This window comes from Pongo pygmaeus, chromosome 4 (assembly GCF_028885625.2).
Source record: "Pongo pygmaeus isolate AG05252 chromosome 4, NHGRI_mPonPyg2-v2.0_pri, whole genome shotgun sequence".
NCBI lineage: Eukaryota > Metazoa > Chordata > Mammalia > Primates > Hominidae > Pongo > Pongo pygmaeus.
In genome coordinates, this window is record NC_072377.2 from 37,124,819 (window position 1) to 37,147,032 (window position 22,214).

General features: G+C 32.7%; 1 protein-coding gene across 2 annotated transcripts in view; it reads left to right on the forward strand.

Annotated features, from left to right (window-relative positions):
- Positions 1-22,214, forward strand: part of NIPBL (NIPBL cohesin loading factor) — a 202,422-nt gene that overhangs the window by 108,786 nt on the left and 71,422 nt on the right. For both annotated transcript variants that reach the window (XM_054487074.2, XM_063664732.1), the window contains exons 9-11: positions 2,025-2,651; positions 10,915-12,540; positions 21,884-22,066. In XM_054487074.2, coding sequence (XP_054343049.1) covers positions 2,025-2,651; positions 10,915-12,540; positions 21,884-22,066 — 2,436 coding nt within the window. The remainder of the gene's footprint in view (positions 1-2,024; positions 2,652-10,914; positions 12,541-21,883; positions 22,067-22,214) is intronic.

Here is a 22,214-nt window from a genome sequence, read left to right on the forward strand (position 1 = left end):
AGGCGTGAGCCACCACACCAGGCTTGTTGTCTAGGTTTTAAGCCCTGCCTGCATTAGGTATTTGTCCTAATGCTCTCCCTCTTCTTGCCCCCTACCCTCCAACAGGCCCTGGTGTGTGATGTTCCCCTCCCTGGGTCCATGTGTTTTCATTGTTCAGCTCCCACTTAAGAGTGAGAACATGCGGTGTTTGGTTTTCTGTCAAGGACATTTTTCATAGGGTGAAAGTTGAGCTCTTATGAGCCATTTCAGTTCTGTAAATTGTATGAATTTTCAGGGACAAAAACCCAGCTTCTGAAAGGGAGAAAAACTTCCAGAGTAACTATGTGTAGGTTAGATACATATCCCACAAGTGTTGTCAAGGTGAGAAGTTATTTAGATTGCCAGGGAAAGAGAACAGGGAGATAGGTGATTGATCTAGATAACTAGCTTTTTTTCTTCTGACTCTTGAGATTAGATAGATAAATAGTAGATGAACTTTAGATAGAAATGGAAAACTTTAAAACAAATAACCTCACTAATATATTATTCACCAAAAACTTGAACTTCTGTTATGAAGTTGTTTTCTAACTAGTTTTGAAGGGTAAGTGCATTGTCAGTCTATCTTGATTTTTAGATTAATTATTAGAATTTGAAGTTTGTTCTAAAGTGTATATAATTTGCCGCATAGAATTTAAATACAAAGGCATAATGGTATATTACAATTCAGACTTAGACAAATCTTGTTTTAAATCTTCAGGTTTGTTAACTACATAACCTTAGGCAAATTTCTTAACCTCTGTAGGCTTCATGTTCCATTTCTGAAAAATTTTAAAGCTAATACTCAAGAATGTTGTAAAAATCAAGTGAATTGCTACGTAAAGCACCTTTCACAACTCTGACACAAAATGTTAGACTAACATATATAGTTAATTGCTCCCATATCATCTTTATCACACTTGATTCAATAAATAAAGTTGTATGTTTATAGATAACATTTAAAATACATTAACCTTGCTAATTGAAAGTCCAGATTTATGTATCATGGAAAAAGACTGAAAGCTTAATTTAAGGCAGTTCTAGGTTTAAGTTCTGTCTGTAAAAAAACTTTTATCTTGACCAATTTTTACAATTTCTTACAAGTTTTTAAATATTTTATAGTTTAATGATAAATGTATACATTATTCAGATGCAGTTATACTATTATTTCTGAAGCATATCAATGCACTTTTTCCTTCATGTCTGAAGGATAATTTTTGTCTGAAGGCTTATTAACTAGGATAATTTTTCCATCTGATTATTTTTAACACCTTCCTGTTTCATATAACATTGGTTGATTTAATGGACTCTGGGCTCAATATATTTTATTGGGCCTTGAAATTTACTGAGCTTATTTATTTTTCTAATAAAAAGAGGATTAGCAAGCTGAAGAATGTGAATGATGTTAAGGGAGAAAGAGAAGACCACATAAAAGTATAAATCAATATTTTACCACCAGTTTTTGAAGTAAGTAAAGGCTGTAGTAATTGTAAATTGACCGCTTGCTTTTTGTTATCATCCCAGTGGTATTCATGTAAGATAGTCTCTAGGATTAAATTGTTATTTTTGTGTAATTTAACAAAAGCATACTTATTCTTACTTTAATCAGGATATATCCGTTTTCCCAGATAGTCCATGAAAGAACAGAGATGGTCGTGCCCAAAATATTTGTGTTGTATCATCTTTAGAAGCAATGAACTTTTTACCCCTATAAAGCTAAATATGTACACTTTATAGGCACAAAAATATAGAAATAATACTGGTCTGAAAAATTGAATACTCATACTTAGATTCAAACCTAGATTTTAGATTATCTACTAGCAAGCTAAACAACTGTGTGGGACAAGTCTTTAAGCTTTCTTTTCATCTTTTGTAAATAAGTAGCTTGGATTATATAATTTCTTATTTTTTTCTAGCATTACTATATTGTCACTTACTAATATTTCTATCACATTGTAAGAAAATGTGAAACCAGCACAACTGTTATTTCTATCGAATTATTTTTCTAGGCTCAAGACCGCCTTTAATCCTACAATCTCAGTCTCTACCTTGTTCATCACCTCGAGATGTTCCACCAGATATCTTGCTAGATTCTCCAGAAAGAAAACAAAAGAAGCAAAAGAAAATGAAATTAGGCAAGGATGAAAAAGAGCAGAGTGAGAAAGCGGCAATGTATGATATAATTAGTTCTCCATCCAAGGACTCTACTAAACTTACATTAAGACTTTCTCGTGTAAGGTCTTCAGACATGGACCAGCAAGAGGATATGATTTCTGGTGTGGAAAATAGCAATGTTTCAGAAAATGATATTCCTTTTAATGTGCAGTACCCAGGACAGACTTCAAAAACACCCATTACTCCACAAGATGTAAACCGCCCACCAAATGCTGCTCAATGTTTGTCGCAGCAAGAACAAACAGCATTCCTTCCAGCAAATCAAGTGCCTGTTTTACAACAGAACACTTCAGTTGCTGCAAAACAACCCCAGACTTCTGTGGTACAGAATCAACAACAGGTATCACAACAGGGACCTATATATGATGAAGTGGAATTGGATGCATTGGCTGAAATTGAGCGAATAGAGAGAGAATCAGCTATTGAAAGGGAGCGCTTCTCAAAAGAAGTTCAAGATAAAGGTAAAATAATCTCATTATTACCACTTCATCATCTGGGCAAATATGTAATTATAGTGTCAAAAATTTTTTTCACATTACTTTTTTTCCAAATATTTTGTATAATTTATGTCTACTCAAGTACATATTTTTATTACTAATACTTATAATGCAGAAGTTAAATTCGTAACAATTTCATTTATTGTCTGAAACAACTATATGAGATTTGGTAATTCTCTACTACAGGTCTGTTACTCATTATGTACTATATGATTTTACTTATTTGTGCTTTTCTGCTAAAATGAATATTAGCATTTCTATATGACATGTATATTTCACAAGTTATGTTAATATTGTTGTGCACCTTCAAATTTTTTTCTGCTGAAACAAGGTTAACCACTGTAGAATTATTTTGAACAGGTACATTTAAGAAAAGCTCGTGTGTATGCTTATTAGGCAGTTAGATATTTCACTTGGTTTATGATCCTACTGGCTTAATAATGTCAAATTTTTTTAGTAAACAAATCATGGAAAGAGTTAATATTAAATAGCAAACCTTAGAAATTAGGAGTCTTTTGGTGGTAATTACAGTGAAGTGTTCGCTTTTGTCTGACTAGTATGTTAGGATGGAGTTTCAAGACATACCTGGTCTATGAGTTTATGAGCTTTCCTTGTGCTTCATAATCAAACAAAAATAAATTCCTAGTAAGTTCTTAGTAATTTGGTATACACTGTATACAAAATTTCTTTCATGTTTTAAGAGACTGATCAATCAGTGATTGAAATTAGCAATATAATTGATGAATTTCATTGCTATATAAATGCATATACACATTTGATCAGACCAAAGGCATGCTTTATGATTTAATTTTATGATTAAAATATTCTAGGTTGATTTTCAGTTCTTATACTTTATTTCTTGGTAATGATAAAACTTCTTGATATTGGGTAGAGCTGATTTTTATATACGATGTGTTCAGTGTTTGACAGGATCATGACTAGATAATTGTGTTTCTGTGCTAAGAAACATGCTGAAGATTAGTATTATATCTCCTGCCTGTCATGATGGCCCATTTTAATGTTATTGAAAAAAAATGGACTGTATTTAGTAATTGTTGTACTACAATGTTTGCAACATGTAAATCAGAAATAGATGCAAATAAAGAGATTGCTAGAAGTCTTCATTTTACTGGCTAGGGAGCTGGGATTTTTTTTTTGTCTTTTTTTTTTTTTTAATATAGATTCAGGGGATATATATATAGGTTTGTTACATGGGTATATTGTGTGATGGTGAGGTTTGGGCTTCTAGTGAACCCGTCACCCAAATAGTGATTATAGTACCCATTAGATAGTTTTTCAACCTTGGCTTCGTCCCTCTTTCCCCCGTTTTTGAGTCCCCTGTGTCTGTTGTTTTCAACTTTATGTCCATGTATGCCCATTGTTGAATTCCCACTTACAAGTGAGAACCTGTAGTGTTTCGTTTTCTGTTTCTGCGGTATTTCACTTAGGGTAGATAATGGCCTCAAACTTCATCCATGTTGCTGCAGAGGACATGATTTCATTCTTCTTTATGATTGTGTACCATGGTGTATATATACCACATTTTGTTTATCCAGTCCACTCCTGATGGACGCTTAGGTTGATTCTGTAACTTTGCTATTGTAAATAGTGCTGTGATAAACATATGAGTGCAGGTGTCTTTTTTATAAAGTAATTTTTTTCCCTATAGATAGAAACCCGGTAGTGGGGTTACTAGGTCAAATGGTAGTTCTATTTTTTGTTCTTTGAGAAATCTCCATACTGTTTTTCATAACGGTTGAACTAATTTACATTCCCACCAACAGTGTGTAAATGTTCCCTTTTCTCTGCAACCTCTGTTATTTTTTGACTTTTTAATAATAGCCATTCTGACTGGTGTAACATTGTATCTCATTGTGGTTTAATTTGCATTTCTCTGATGATTAATGATATTGAGCATTTTTTTTAAATGTTTGTTGGCTGCGTGTACGTCTTCTTTTGAGAAGTGTCTGTTCATGTCTTTTGCGCACTTTTTAGTGGGTTGTTTTTTTCTTGTTGATTTGTTTGAGTTCTTTATAGATTCTCAGTATTAGACCTTTGTTGGATGCATAGTTTGTAAATATTTTCTCTCATTCTCTAGGTTGTCTGTTTACTCTGCTATGGTTTCTTTTGCTGTACAGAAGCTCTTTAGTTTAATTAAGTCCCATTTGTCAATTTTTCTTTGTGTTGTTTTTGCTTTTTAGGTCTTAGTCATAAATTCTTTAATTAGGACAATGTCCCAGAAGAGTTTTTTTGCAGGTTTTCTTCTAGGATTTTTATTGTTTGAGGTCTTACAGTTATATATTTAATTCATCTTGAGTTAATTTTTGTATAGGTGAGAGGCAGGAGTCCCATCTCATTCTTCCGCATATGGCTAGCCAGTTTTCCCAGCACCATTTATTGAATAGCGTGTACTTTTTCCATTGTTTATTTTTGTCAACTTTGTTGGAGATCAGTTGTTTTTAGGTATGTGGCTTTATTTCTGGGTTCTCTATTCTGTTCATTGATCTGTGTGCCTATTTTTATACCACTACCATGCTGTTTTGCTTACTGTAGTCTTGCAGTGTAGTTTGAAGTTTCCTAATATGACGCTACCGTCTTTATTCTTTTTGCTGAGGATTGCTTTGGCTATTCAGGTTCTTTGTTGGTTTTATATAAATTTTAGGATAGTTTTTCCAGTTCTTTGAAAAATTACATTGGTAGTTTGATAGGAATAGTGTTGAATCTGTAGATTACTTTGGGCAGTATAGTCAATTTTAACAATATTGATTGTTCCTATCCATGAGCATGGAATGTTTTTGATTTGTTTGTGTTATCTATGATTTATTTTATCAGTGTTTTGTAGCTGTCCTCGTAAAGCTCTTGCAACTCCTTGTTTAAATGTATTCCTAGGTATTTTATTTTGTGTGTGTGGCTATTGTAAATGAGATTGAGTTCTTGATTTGGTTCTCAGCTCAAACGTTATTGCTGTATAGACATGCTACTGATTTTGGTACATTTATTTTGTATCCTAAAGCTTTATCGACATTATCAGGTCTATGAATCTTTTGGAGGAATTTTTAGGGTTTTCTAAGTATGGGATCATGTCATCAGTGAACAGAGATAATTTGACTTCCTCTTTTCCTATTTGGATGCCTAATATTCCTTTATCTTGCCTGATTGCTCTGGGTAGGACTTCTGGAATTTTTTTTTTAACTGGTAAAGTTTTGATATTAAGGGTGAAATGTTGCTTGTACCTTTTCTCTTTAGTTTGCAGTGTGAGGTTCAGGAAATAAATACATAGGTTCCAAATTATATCTCTTCCTCTAACCTGTTATAAAAGTATGCGTATATCAAATAAAAAAGGGAATATTACTCAGCTTTTCTTATTAACCTGTTCAAAATTCCTGAATCTTAGGATAGCCAGTTTTGCAGGAAACATGCAATATCACAATTCCCTGACCAAGAAATATTAGTTACCCTGATAACTGAATTTTTGCATGACATTAAATCTGTATTATGGAAAAATGTGTTCTTGAAAAAGAATGTACGTTTTAAGTGAATTTTAATAGTTGTTGATAGTAACAAAAACAGAGAAGGAATGGTGACCTTTTTTTATGTATCATGTTTGTTGAATCCAAAGCTTCTACTTATAAAAATGGAATTAAAATAAGGGTCATATATAGTTCTAATTGCATATTAGCAAACTTATTTTATACTGCAAACTTTCCTTTGGAAAAATAGAACAAAGTCAACAGGTACAACGTACTGTTCTTGTAGAAACTTGTATATTTTATTTTCAATTATCTAAATAGTTTTTTCTGTAATCTGTGATGGCATAGTTAACAGATAACTGAAAAGTTGAATGAGCAGAGTTGACATTCAATTTTGGTGAAAATACAGGTATGTGGTGATATCCTGAGGATTAAAGTAGGTTTTGCTGAGTTCATATTATTGTTGTTATTTCTAACTTGTTTTCTGAAAGCCACTTTGCTCTTATTTCGTGGATTTATAGTCATGTATCACACAATGATGTTTCATTTCACACCAGACTTTATATACAATGGTGGTCCCATAAAAATATAATATTGTATATTTACTCTACCTTTTTTATGTTTAGATATGTTTTAGATACACAAATGCTTACCATTGTGTTACAGTTGCCTATAGTATTCAGTATAGTAATGTGCTGTACAGGTTTATAGCCTGGGAGCAATAAGCTATACCATATAGCCTAGGTATATAGTAGGCGATATCATCTAGGTTTATGTGAATATACTATATGATGTTCACGTAACAGAGAAATCTCCTAACAATGCATTTCTCAGAATGTATCCTGTTGTTAAGCAATACATGAAATACATGACCGTATTTGAAAACTTTTGGAACTTAGATGCCACCTAACCCTTTTGATTTGAACTTGGCATATTGCATTCAGTTTCTGCATTGTGTGATGGGATGGTATTTGTTATATAAGAAGTTACCTTGAGATTTTGAGATGATTAAAGGTGTGTATATTGGTCCAAGGGTGTAGGTGAGGTCATAAATAAAAGCAAAATTCTTCTGAAGTGGTGGTTTTAGAGCCCTTAAGAGATTAAATACTTCCTTGAAATTAATTTGTCCCTAGTTACCATTATTTTTACTTATTAAAGACTAAATGTTAAAGTTGACATTTAATATATTCAAACATTTGGCACTGAGGACTTTTTTACAACTGTTGTATTACTGGTGATATGGAGCAGGCAGGACTATTTGTCTGGCCTACTAGTTGTACTTTAGGATATGAGTTTGTTTGCCAATATATTCGTTTACTGTGAGAGAAATATTCCATTCAATAACCAGGAATCAAAAACACTATATCTCATAAGTAAGATTAGAAAGTTCAACAAAAGTAGAATATTTGTGGAATTCAAATAAAGGGACAGAATAATCTTAAGAAGTGTTTTACCTAGGCTGTGGTAGACCCTATTGTACCCTTGTTCCACACAAGAAAGACATTTTTCTAGCTGCTAGGTATTTATGTCCCTTTGTCCTGTTCTCTCTTTGAGCAGTTCTGTATATACATTGATAAGGCAACTTTGTAACCTAATATTTTATAATATTCCAAAAGGACCCTTTTCTCAATCCTTTTGCTCATACTTTTAGTGTCTCTAATTACATAAATTAATTTTAAAAGGCTATTCATCTTTCTTTGCTTCTGGGATGACCTGTCAGTAGATATTAATACCTTTTTCATGTGCTGAAAATTTCTGCTTTCTTTTGTCAAAGAGGGGGTTCCTTTGTTCATCTTTGCCTATTTCATCTTTTCCTAAGGTCCACTTTCCATGTTAGCAAGTATAAGGAATGGCTCAGCTTCACTAATGTTTTTATAATGTTACAGTATTCTTGCACTATAGCCCTTGTTAAAAGTCAATGATTACCTACTGTCATTTGGAATAAGAGACTGGGATTTGGTACAAGGAATAGGACAATTAGCCACTCAGCCTGTATTGTGGTTGAGGAGTGGTGTGTTTTCATTTTACATAATTGGCTACCATGTATACACAATTATTGTGCTTTCTGCTTTAAGTGTTTTCATTTATCACTTGTAGATTTAAGTAAGTGGTATAGTTTGTTTTTCTTGTAAGCATAATTGAGTTCAGAATTTCTGTAAGGGCTGCATCTTATTTTGAGAATAGCAGCATCTGGATGACAAGTGTTGGTTTTGAGATTACGATAATCCTTTTGTATGCATTTTCTTTAGGAATATATGTATTCTGATAGCTAATCTTATGGTTCCCAGTGCTGAAGAGGGCTTACAGGTGATCACTGTCCTAAATACCAAATTGATTCTTCATAGAGATGGCTTTCCATGATTATTAGGTGGTTATGATGTAATGAAGACTCATAACAAAAGTGGGTGGACAAAAGTGACCTGTACAGATTCAGAGCTGCTTTATAAGGAGTAAGTTCATGGTGGAATTGAATCAGACCAAGTGAATCAGAACATGCATGCTCTTAACATACCTAAGAATCCTTGCCACAGTAATGAAAATTTTCCAAGTTTTACAGGAGTAAAGTACTTTTCAGTAGTTGAACGATTAAAATTTTGTATTTAACAGCATTTTATATAACTGAAAAACAATGGTAAGATGTTTCCCAATCTTAATTACTTGTGTGCAAATACTTTCATACATTTTTTATTATAAATAATCATAGGATTCATAGTTTAAATAAAATATATCATTTCTTTGAAACTAACTTATTTTATTTGCTAAATTTTCATTTTAATGTCTTAAGGTAAATTCAATTGAGGTTAATAATATATAAACTCTTGAGTATTTTGTAATCCTTTAAAAATCAACCCTCTAAGCTATGTTAATGTTTTTCTGAAGACTCTGCATAAAAGAATGAGCCATAGATACCTTAAATCTTCAGATGCCTGAGACCTATATTGTTGTATATCTTAAGTATGATTAGGCTACCATTTTAATTATTTTTACAAAGCATATTTCATCAAAAATATAGAAATCTTAGGTTATACTCTTTGAATTTCTAGATTCTTATAAAAGTTTAAGGGATAAGTATAAATTGATAAAGCATCTTATTCATGAGATATCAATTGGTTTGCCCTGTGGCAAAACATAAAGATGATTTTTGAATGGCAGAACATTCTAAAAGAGGATTCTATAAACATAAATTTAGTATTCTGATTTCTTTTTTAAGGTATTGATGTAGAAAACTTCCTATAAATTCTTACCATGTTAGTTTTAACTGGTGGAAACAATCTAATGATAATATAATACACTTTAGAATTATTATGGTAGTGTTTTGCAAATGGAGCATGTGTGGTGATAGATTTGACTGGATAACTGAAGGAGCAGAAGGACTTAGTTTTACAAAATATAACTAACAAATATCTTAAGTAAATTGCAGTTATATTTGATTAGATTTTAAACTGGCAAGAACTGCTACTTCCCACTTTAAAAAGAAAACAGTGGAACTTTGCTATATAAAAGAAGCATTTCCATTAGGAAAAAAAGAAATCACAACTTGGTTCTCTAACAATAAGGAGCCATTTTTCAGTTGTCAGTTTGACTTTTAACCTTGTGATACCATCTTCCTTATATGATATATCACATTAGTGAATATTGCAAGAGAATCTAGAGATTGTCTTGTTAAAATAACTAAAAGTGACTTTTAAAACATACTCAAGCAATTCAGCAAATAAACAAAAGGAAGCCAAACCTCAAGGTGCTATAATGTAACCATTCCCAAGACCTAACTGGAGATTTAATTTATAGAAAATGACCTAGCTCCCTCTTAAGTCAGAAATGGAGTCATACACAGAAATATATAGATGTTAAAAATACCTTCACATTTTATTGTAATGGTGAATTTGTGTTTGTGTGCGCGTTTGTCTTTACATTTCATAATACTGTAAATTATTTCTTTCTGAGACCAGAATAGACCCCTAGAACATTATAACTTTATGTCGAAGAGTAGGAACTGTTTTCTTCAGTGAAAGTTGCTTAAGACAGGATTCTAATTTATACCTATTGCTCCCTGATTTTAAATTTTCTATACCTATGGTATCTGTTGCTTCCTTATTTTAAATTTACTTCTATCTAACATTGTGGTTAGCTTTTAAACTCCTTTCACACTTTTAACACTTTAAAGAATTTGAATTATTGATTAAAGTTAAATGACAAGTTATTAAATTCTTTTTTTAAACTCATTTTTTCCCAATGGCGTGGTATATATTTTCTTTCTTTTTTTTCCACACTTATCTTAGATACAGTAAAAGCTTATATTTCCTGTTTGGTATATTGGCAGATTTGGAGCTCTTTATAGTTTTTGGCTAACAGTTAAAATTAACCTGAGTGAGACTTTATGATTTATAACTGGTTGCTTGATTATTAGGAAAAGAATCTGATTTATCCTTGACATCTATGAACATAAATATGTTTGTATTTGGTACATTATAAGTTCTATTCATTTTATATTCTTACACTTATTTATATCCTTAAAGAGTATGCGATTACATTCTTTTTACTATATTTATTGAGATCTCGCAAGCATATTTCTTCAAACCTTGGTTTTCAAAGTATTGTGTCATTCATGCTTACTATTTTATGTGTACATATTTGCATTTGCATTTTGCTCCATTTTAAAAACATAACCTTAAAAAGATAAACAACGTCCATAGGGTTTTTAATAAGATAAGAATACATGTCTATTACTGATATTGATATTTATCTTTAAATTTCAGATAAGCCTTTGAAAAAAAGAAAACAAGATTCTTACCCACAGGAGGCTGGGGGTGCTACAGGAGGTAATAGACCAGCTTCTCAGGAGACGGGTTCTACGGGAAATGGGTCAAGGCCAGCATTAATGGTTAGCATTGATCTTCATCAGGCAGGAAGAGTGGACTCTCAGGCTTCTATAACTCAGGATTCAGACTCCATAAAAAAGCCTGAAGAAATCAAACAATGTAATGATGCACCTATTTCTGTTCTTCAGGAAGATATTATTGGAAGTCTTAAATCTACACCAGAAAACCATCCTGAGACACCTAAAAAAAAGTCTGATCCTGAGCTTTCAAAGAGTGAAGTGAAACAAAGTGAAAGTAGATTAGCAGAATCTAAACCAAATGAAAACCGATTGGTGGAGACAAAATCAAGTGAAAACAAGTTAGAAACTAAAGTTGAGACCCAAACAGAAGAACTTAAACAGAATGAGAGCAGAACAACTGAATGCAAACAAAACGAGAGCACCATAGTTGAGCCTAAACAAAATGAAAATAGACTGTCTGACACAAAACCAAATGACAACAAACAAAATAATGGCAGATCAGAAACAACAAAATCAAGGCCTGAAACCCCAAAGCAAAAGGGTGAAAGCCGGCCTGAGACTCCAAAACAAAAGAGTGATGGGCATCCTGAAACCCCAAAACAAAAGGGTGATGGAAGGCCTGAAACTCCAAAGCAAAAAGGTGAGAGCCGCCCTGAAACTCCAAAGCAAAAAAATGAAGGGCGACCTGAAACACCAAAACACAGGCATGACAATAGGAGGGATTCTGGAAAGCCATCTGCAGAGAAAAAACCTGAAGTGTCTAAACATAAACAAGATACTAAATCTGACTCACCTCGGTTAAAATCAGAACGAGCTGAAGCCTTAAAGCAGAGACCTGATGGGCGATCTCTTTCTGAGTCACTAAGACGTGACCATGATAATAAACAAAAATCAGATGACAGAGGTGAATCAGAGCGACATCGAGGGGATCAGTCTAGGGTTCGAAGACCAGAAACATTGAGATCCTCTAGTAGAAATGAACATGGCATTAAATCTGATAGTTCAAAAACTGATAAACTAGAACGAAAACACAGGCATGAATCAGGGGACTCAAGGGAAAGACCATCTTCTGGGGAACAGAAATCAAGACCTGACAGTCCTCGTGTTAAACAAGGAGATTCTAATAAATCAAGATCTGATAAACCTGGTTTTAAATCACCAAATAGTAAAGATGACAAAAGGACAGAGGGTAACAAGAGTAAAGTAGACACTAATAAAGCACACCCTGACAATAAGGCAGAATTTCCAAGTTATTTGTTGGGGGGCAGGTCTGGTGCGCTGAAAAATTTTGTCATTCCGAAAATCAAGAGGGATAAAGATGGCAATGTTACTCAGGAGACAAAAAAAATGGAAATGAAAGGAGAGCCGAAAGACAAAGTAGAAAAAATAGGATTAGTTGAAGATCTAAATAAAGGAGCTAAGCCTGTAGTTGTGCTACAAAAACTGTCTTTGGATGATGTTCAGAAACTTATTAAAGATAGAGAGGACAAATCAAGAAGTTCCCTTAAACCTATCAAGAATAAACCATCAAAGTCAAATAAAGGTAAGAATACTTCTACTGATGTCATTTATAATATAATCGATTTTAAGTGTTAAGGTTACTAAGTATTAAAAAGGAAATTTACAAAAAGTAGAAAGCTGCTACATGAAAATATAACATTTATGTCAACAGGAAATTTTTTTCAGGAGTATAGATAAAAAGTTTCCAATGAATTTTTTTTTCCCCACAGTTTTTTTCTTCCCACCCACTACTCAAGGTAGTTATGAATTTTACTGCTATTTGGTTACACAGAGATAAGTTATTTTACTGTTTAGTTATTTCTTATATTTCTGAAATATGCTTAAGTGAATGTTGTATTAAAATAGCTGTCTTTAAAAACTATTTAAAAGTGTCTTACAATACTACATTCTTATAGACCTGTGTCTGAGCCAATTATTGATGAATAGTTTGTATAGTTTAGAAAGTTATATAAAAGGTTATTTTTCATTTTGTTGGGGAGATGGTTAGTTAAATATGTTTTATATTTTTAAAACATATCTTTTTGTCCTTGTTTATGCAAAGGTAATAGGGAATGGTACTTACTTTTTAAATTTGGTTAAATTGTAAGTTTGTGGGAGGCAGGGGACTGGTGTTATTTTTGCATGGTTTCTGAATTAAATTCTCTGGTTACTCGAGTAAAATTATTTCCAAAGGGAGAAGAATGTCTTAAGTGCCAAAAGATAATGGCCATTTGTGCAGAAGATATACTTCTGTATCCCTTTGTACACAAGTATTTAAAATAACTTTTTTTATTTTTAAATAGAGATGGGGTCTTGCTTTGTTGACCAGGCTGGTTTCGAACTCCTGGCCTCAAGCGATCCTCTCCTCTCAGCCTCCCAAAGTGCTGGGATTACAGGCATGAGCCACCGTGTCCATACAGTCTAAATATACTGAGGTGTAGTGAAGGCAATAGAACTGAGAGTTTATTTGATTTTTAAGTTTTCCTTCTGTGAAAGAGAATTATTAAGAATTTAGATTTATACTTATATATATTACCAAGTATATGAAATCTGGAATTGCATTGGCCAAGAGGGTAGCCATTGCCTTTTTTGGCTATTTAAATTTAAGTTAACTAAAATTGGAATTTCATTTCATCAGTAGTCACATGTGGCTGTTGGCTACCATATTGGACAAAACAGAACATTTGCATCATCACAGAAAGTCGTATAGCACTGCAGTGTACTAGGAGATATAAAAAGTGTGTGGTTATTGTTTTTCATAACATGCTGTTGTAGCTTGTCTACCAAGAAAGCTCTTTGAAAACATAAAGAACTCTTTATTCAAAGAATGACTTGTGGCTAATCTGTTGTTATTCTTGCTTGGTCTTCGTCAACATTCATTTTTTCACTGTTAATTTATTTCATTTTGTCTTACAAAAATGAAAAAAGATTGCCTTCTGAGTTGCTAATATTTGTGTTCTTTGAGTGAAGCTTTTAAGTTTTAAATTATGGCAATTAGACTTACCAAAAATCAATTAAGACATCAGCCTTAATTAATAAGTAGGCTTTTTTATTTAACTTGAATACATCTTTTCAAAGTTACTTGTTAATATAAAAGAGGTTGTAGAATGGGGGGGTTGACATCAGAATTGTTTTCTTTTAGGTAAAAGTTTTCTTTAAAATTTTTTAGTGAAAGTTTGGAAGTAGCTTATATTTATAAACTAAAGAGTATGGCTATACAATTTTAGAAGAGTTAGGTGAAAGATGGAAAGTGGTACCCTCTTGTTCCTTTGATCTGGACCATCTTTCTCTCCCTCCCCTCTCAGCTTACCCTAGCCTTGCTTTCTAAACTCTGTTCTAACAAAGAGTCTTTTAAAACTCCTTAAAGAACATCCAGAAGTGAATATAGCTTTTAGTTAGTAATTGGTATATTATTTCGCCTGGTTTTTTCACATGCAGTAATATTGCCTATGAATATGTTTTTAGCACCAAAATGCATTTCTGATAGTATACTTTTAATGCAGATGTATATACCTGATATGGTCATGTTAGTATGTAAGTAAGCTATCTGGGTGTCTGTCTATTAGAGTGATGTGTGTGTATGTGTACATGTGCGTGTTTGTGTATATATACACATGTATTAATGTAACTGCAATTACAATAACAGTCCTTTTCATCAAAAAATACTATGTCAGTGCTTAGATTCATTTCAGGATGCCGTGTAGCTGTCTTTTGGATTAATTTATTTATGTCTTAGGATCCATATCTTTTTTTTTTTTTAGTAATGTTCTAATTTTGGTTTTATTTTAGATTTTTGCTACTCAGTTTAAATAGCAGAGTTGGGTAATTGTGGATTTTTTTAAATTGCATGTGTATGAAGCACAGTTGTAGATTACTGACCTTTTGTAGTATATATTGGGATTTTCTTTGGAGATTCACAGAAAATCACATTTTGATGTGTTGATGATTTTCTGAGTAAAGGAGTTAGTATGAATACTGCTGGGATACTTTTATGGTTGGTTCCTAGGGCCAAAATTGAAGAGCCATAAATTTCCATCTTTTAAGTATTTTACCTGATGTTCATATAGAAAATAGTCATTCTTTAGGATATATTTTAAGCTGATAAATTTTGATTGTGTAATAGAGGTATAGATTTATTACTCCTAATTTAGATTATTTTTGTCTTTTGTATGAGCATGATAAATGTAAAGTGGCATTGTTACATTTGATTTGATTTCTGTGGCAATATGTCTATATCCCTAGTACCTAACAAAATACTTCATACATAATAAATCATATTTAATGCCTATTGAATGGAGACGGTGTTGCCACCATTTTCAGGAAAAGTTTTTGTGTACAGATTAAAATTAGATAATCGTCTTTTATGTTCCCATCAATACACCCTAGCTCAAGAGCTACTTATTTTTCAAATCCTGCTTCCTAAACATTGTAATAACTCTTCACCCTGTCGACTACCTAGTTTTTTTGTTAAGATCCAAAGAAAACCTGCTTATAGTAATATGTGTTTAATTTTTCTGTCACACTTATTTTGATCTACAGCAGTTACAACATGGGATTAATATTATTCCCATTCTTATCCTGCTTTGTTAACTTCCCTATCTTTCCATCACCATGTTTATTCCTTGCCTGGGAGGGGTGGAGGGGGCAGTCAGGCAACGTAACTGTTTGTAGAATTCTTTTTAAGTTCTTCAAATGTCTTCTACTAAAATATACTTCAATCAGTATGTTACATGCCAAAAAATATTTTGTTAAAAATTTCATTAGACTATTACCCTAATGTATAGTGTCTCTAAATTAAAATAATAAAGTTAGGAGATCCTTTAAGATTGGCATAATCTCCCAGCATTTTGGGAGGCCAAGGTGGGTGGATCATTTGAGGTCAAGAGTTAGAGACCAGCCTGGCCAACATGGTGAAACTCCACCTCTACTAAAAATACAAAAATTAGTTAGGCACTGTGGCAGGCACTTGGTAGTCCCAGCTACTCAGGAGGCTGAAGCAGGAGAATCACTTGAACCCAGGAGGAGGAGGTTACAGTGAGCTGAGATCGTGCCACTGCACTCCAGCCTGGGTGACAGAGCAAGACTCTGTCTCAAAAAAAAAAAAAAAATTGGCATAATCATCAACTAACACATGCCTTCAGTGTTATTAACAGCTTATTATCAGTAATTACAAACATATTCGATTTTGTTTTGTTTTGTTTTGTTTTTTTAACTCCAGAGTGTCTCAAAATATCTTAGTTTTATGTCTAAGGAACCCATTTTTTCTTCTGTCTCCCCCTACTTCTTTCCAACCAGTGTATCATTCTCCATTGTGTGGACTCAGTGCTTGCAAGAAATATCCGTATTATTTGTTATTTGACATCATCCTTTAAACTGAAGAGTAAAGCAGTTTCTGAAAGTAGTCTTCACTGGGAATGTATCTAGCAGCTTTAATAGTCAATAGTGGTTAGCCTATATTGCTCACTTGATGAGCTAATGATTGCAGGCCTTACTAGCGACAGTGATCGCACTTCAATTATTTACTGTTACAGTTACACTACTAAAGGCTGATAACTATCATCAGCTGGTTGCCTTTTACTTAGCACTGAACCAGTCTAGTTAGATGGTGTTTAGGATCCTCAGCTTCTGCAAGCTTGAAAGTGTTGTTTCTGAGAGTGAATTTATAGCACAGTTTATTAATTCCTAAATTGAGGAATTTTCAGTGTGTTTTCTTTAAAGTAGATTGTAATATTGAATAATATTTAATGATGCTGCAGTGGAAATTTATTTTGTTTCATTTGTACAGTTTTATAAAATACCTTTCTAAAAAACTTAAATTTTCAGTTTCTGTAAAGATATTGATATCAGTGATATCTTTAGGAAATGTTTGGAGAAAGTTTATTACAGAAGTTGGCATAATCTGTATGTAGCTCTTGTGACTTTAGAGCAGTATTTTGAAAATTTGTACTCATGATTTCCATTTGTAGAAGTTTTCCAAAGTATGCTTAATAGATTGTTCATACAAATATTGCTTAAAAGAAATGCACTAAGTAGAAACCTTTTTATAAAAACTAAAGTTTGCTGGAGGTATTCTCTCTCCTTTCCATTCCGTCTCTTAAGGCAGTCCAAAAACATAGTTTCTATAGGGTTCTTGTGTCTGTAGAAATAGGTATATCATTAACAGCTAAGGAGCTAGCAAATATTAATTCTGTAAGACCCTGTGCCTATTTGTGAAGAAATAATCTTTGACATGCTAAATTCCCTCTTATATTCTAAAAAAAAAAAATTTAATGAAACCCTTCTTTACAAGGGCCTGATGTGAAATTAAGAGTATGAATACCTACTAGTATTACAACACCAATAAAATGGGTTTTTTAATACAGATCTCTCTGTCTTGCCTATAAAAATATTAGCATTTTCTGACTTCTAATGTATCAATTTTTAAAAATTCTCTTTTAAACTTATTACAAATTATACTACAAAGAGAACTAATATCAAAACCCTGAATAAGTCTTAACCTTTCAAAGCTTGGTTCATTCGCTTTTTAAATAAAGAAACCAATTTCCCTCCTACTTTATACAGTTATAAAGACGAAAATGAATGTTCTTATAGTAAAAGCTAAAGTCTGTCTGATTTTTTTATATAAAGGAATGTACAGTCATTCAATTTCTAATTGAATTGAATTTATCTAATGAAGAAAGTAATTTTTTTAAATAAATCTTTTTATGTATCTGTACTTTATATTCAGTGTAGATTTAAAGATATTACTGCCACAATTTATTTTTCTCACCGTGTATACATATCAAGGAAAGAATCATTTGATCCCTGCCCCCTACTTTTCTGTAATGAGTAGTAAGTTGTTACTTACATAATGAGTAGTAAATTGTCATTTACATGCAGTATTGTTTTTTGTTTTTTGTTTTTTTTTTTTTGCCCCTGCTTACCTCTATTTGAAGTTAAAGATCCATTTGGTGCTTCTGTGTTATATGGGTAGGTTAGTGGAAGAATTGTCACTGAATTGTTCCATTATGCCTGCCTAAGTTTGTTTTTTTTTTTTTTTAGGATTTATAAAATTTGGAGGTTTATGTGAGGCTCTTAGTTTTGTTTCTGAACGTGACTTGTTTCCATTGACCAAAGCTTCAGTCCCAAAGATTTTATTAGTTTACGTGATTTATTTCTATCTCAGAGTTGTTTTCCTGTTTTAAAAAGAAAACAGAACACATCGTTAGTTATCAAATCAATGATTCTTTTAAGTTTTTTGATGATTTCTGGTTTTAATAATCTGGCAAGTGCTAATTTGAGTGATTTATAATAGAAATCAAAGATTGCTTAAATGTAGCATATCTAGGAGTAAATGTATTCTTTAGCCATATTAAAGCCAGAGTATAGAGTGCACTGTATCTAATGGAATATATGTACAGAAGCTGAAAATTTGATATCTTACAAAACTGTGACTAAATGACATTATTCATCAAGCCAATAACATAAAGTTTTATGGGAATTCAGACATCTGATTTAAAGAATAAAGTAGTTAGGACAAAAGAAATTAGGTGAGAGACAATCATAAAGCACTAGTAATCTGAAGTTTTAGGAACAAATAACTTGGCAAGCAGCAATAATCCCTAAAATCATCAATCCCTAAAATACATCATCATATATTAAGAGATAGCAAGACTCTATGTTTGTATTTAATGGATTATTAACTAATTCAGGGGAAATAACATAACCAAGTATGTCATACAGATAATTTTAAGTACTTGCTGTTTATTCATTTCTGTTAAACTGAGTTAGTTATCCAGATAAGGATCCTTTTGTTTTTTAAAGACAGGGGCTCATTCTCTTGCCCAGGCTGGAGTACGGTGGTGCTAATTATAGCTCACTGCAACCTGGAACTCCTGAGCTCAAATGATCCTCCCATCTCAGCCTCCAAATGGCTGAGTTATCCAGATCCTTGATGTCATATTAAAGATCTCAGGCCTGAATATGGGAAAGTCATGCATTTTATTTATTTATTTATTTATTTATTTATTTATTTATTGAGATGGAGTCTTGCTCTGTTGCCCAGGCTGGAGTGCAGTGGTGTGATCTTGGCTCACTGCAAGCTCTGCCTCCCGGGCTCACACCATTCTCCTGCCTCAGCCTCCCGAGTAGCTGGGACTACAGGCGCCCGCCACCACGCCCGGCTAAATTTTGTATTTTTAGTGGAGACGGGGTTTCACTGTGATAGCCAGGATGGTCTCGATCTCCTGACCTCGTGATCCACCCACCTCGGCCTCCCAAAGTGCTGGGATTACAGGTGTGAGCTACCACGCCCGGCCCCTTTATTTCTTATCTTTGTAATCAAGGAACCTGGCAGAGTCCATTTATAAAGAGCTTCATGAAATGGAAGAAAGGACATGGTTAATTCAGAAAATGTGTGAAACCTGTGGAATAGACAATTCTGTTCAGAATGAAACAGGGTTCACTTTTGGAGGATGATACGTATAGAGACATTGATTCCTGGATTTTTTTTCTTTAAAGTTGGGGCACCTTCAGAAATAAAACATTTGGCCTTTGAATTATATTGTTTAAACTTTGAAAGTTTTACAGAAGTTAAAATGATCTAGAGAATACTAGAGAGGTCTCAATTGATAGTATTCTTGTTAATGTAGGGAATAAGAAAGGGTAACTACTGTTGATAAATGTTGATACCTGCTTTATTGGATATAAGGCACAGGTTATCTGTGTTTGGCTATTGTGAATAATTTTTTTAAAAAGAAAAAGAGCAGAGTCCTTGCTCTGGGAACATAATAATCCATTGCAGAGAGAGCACAAGAACTAGTACATATTTTAACCTTTGATTATTGTGTTAATTAACAAGGAAAATATTAATTCTGGGATATTAGTATTGAGTCAGTGTGTCTGTGATGTGAACTTAATCTAAGCAAAACACTTAGGTGCATTTGCTTTTAAAAAAAAAAAAAATCCCGTGATGAATGAAAGGCCAAATACTTTGGATTATCTGTATTTATAAACCCATAAAGATTATAATGTTTCCAATACTGCAAAAAAAAATTTCTATTCTTAGAAATTTTAGAAATGTACTCATTTGTCTATCAAATACAGCAGCTCAGGAACTATCCAGGAAGTACATCTGTAAGCGAACATGAGAAATTGTGAACCACAGAGTTAGGCAATCAAGAAGCATCTATTGACTATCCATATATATGTACTTAATATTATGTAGGTCATGTGGAAAAGGGAAGATGTATACTCTAAAACATGATTTTCCATCAAAAAGACACATATTAAAGTAGAGATATTCAAAGACTTTATAGTGAGGTGCAGAATGTGTTCAGTTTGGGGTGAAGATAAGCAATGCAAAGCTAAAGTTGACTTCTTTTACTTCTACCAATATTCTAAAAAAGAAGGCCCTCACTGATAAAACTTAACTAGTTAAATTAAGAAAGCCAATACAGAAAAATATTACCTGATTTCAAAATGTCAGAGAAGTTAAACTCAACATGAGTTAGAATTCTTAGCAATGAAGTCTTCGGGATATTACCAGTCATGAGTATTTCATGTTTGTTGGATAAAATTGTTGCTATGCATGTCCTTAGAAGAACAGAAGCCTGAAAGTTACTGAAATAACTCCTTTGTGATACTGAATAAAAGTTTCAGAATAATAGAAAAAGGGTTATTCTTCCACTAAGATTAATATTTTATATCTCCATCTTGAGTTATTTGATTGTATCGTCTTAATATTCTTGATAGCTATTTACTTTTCTGTCATGATTTTTATTCTTTACATAAGCACTATTATCATTTGCATGTTATAAAGGATAGTGTTAATGTTGATTGTAAGTTACTAATATTTCCTGCTATAAACCACAAAGGTACTCTTTGCTTCCAATTCATAAAATTTATCAGGTAAGATTTTTCTTTTTATACTTCCACTCAAAGTAAGTAAAGGAAGCTAAAATTGCCATCTTTAGTAATCATTAAGGACAAATTATCCTGAATAAGTAGCTTTTGCTACTTCTACTTTATTTTTTAAACTATCAGGAAGATAGTCCCAGTTTATTTCTTCATAAGAACTATTTGTGTATGTGTTTGTGTGTATGTGTGTAGGATTAAGTAGTATAATGGCTCTTATTGTCTTGTCTTCTTTGTTATTGTCTTGACTCGTGGGAAGATATGAACTTGGATTTCTAACTTGAAATGTACTTTTCAGTTACAGACATTTATATTTTAAAATATTTGTCATCTATTTATCCTGTGTTACATGTTTCTCTTGTCTTCAGTTAAATTTTATATATTGATTTGTCTATTTGAAGAAGTTCTCCATAATGCTAAAGGCATTACCATGCCCTCAAATAGACAGTAATAGGTAAAAGCATATGTAAAGCTCTTGTCTCAGCCACCATACACAACTGCCAAGATCATAGAGAAGGAGGAGGAGTGGTAAGTGTCTTCCAACACTTCTCACTTGTATTGAGGGGTAACATTAGAATCAAACTACTTCAGACCTACACAAAACAAAATTTATGTACTACCAAGAATGTCAAGTGTACCTCTTACCACAAATCCACTTGCTAATGTCAGTGAATCTCTAGTTTCAGAAAGTTTTTAGTCAGTGCAGACAAATTGAAGGCATTATATCAAAAATTTATTATATAATTACCCTTCATTTTTATGGTGGTAAGTGTCATGTTTTTAAAGTCATTACATAATTATATGTATATATGTACACATACATATATATTAACTATATCGTCACTTTAGGGTTAAGGGTATTATAGTTGTGTTTTCTTAAAATAAACAGGTGATTTAGAAAACAAATACTAATATTTTTATGATGCTAACTTAGTTAAAATTTTCCTTTTATCTTCAGATTTACATTTTTTTTATTCACCTTTCATTAATAGGTAGTATAGATCAATCAGTGTTAAAAGAATTACCCCCTGAACTCCTGGCAGAAATTGAGTCCACCATGCCACTTTGTGAACGTGTGAAAATGAACAAACGCAAGCGTAGCACAGTTAATGAAAAGCCAAAATATGCTGAAATCAGTTCAGATGAAGATAATGATAGTGATGAAGCTTTTGAATGTAAGTATCACAGAACTCTTTGTTATTATTTTAGAGTTTAAAAGCAGGTTGATGTGTTTTTCTCATAATTTGGGGGTTTAGCAAGAGCACAGTCACCTTAATTCTTAATAACACAGTATAGTAAGTTTTTTTCTCTATACTTTAAAAA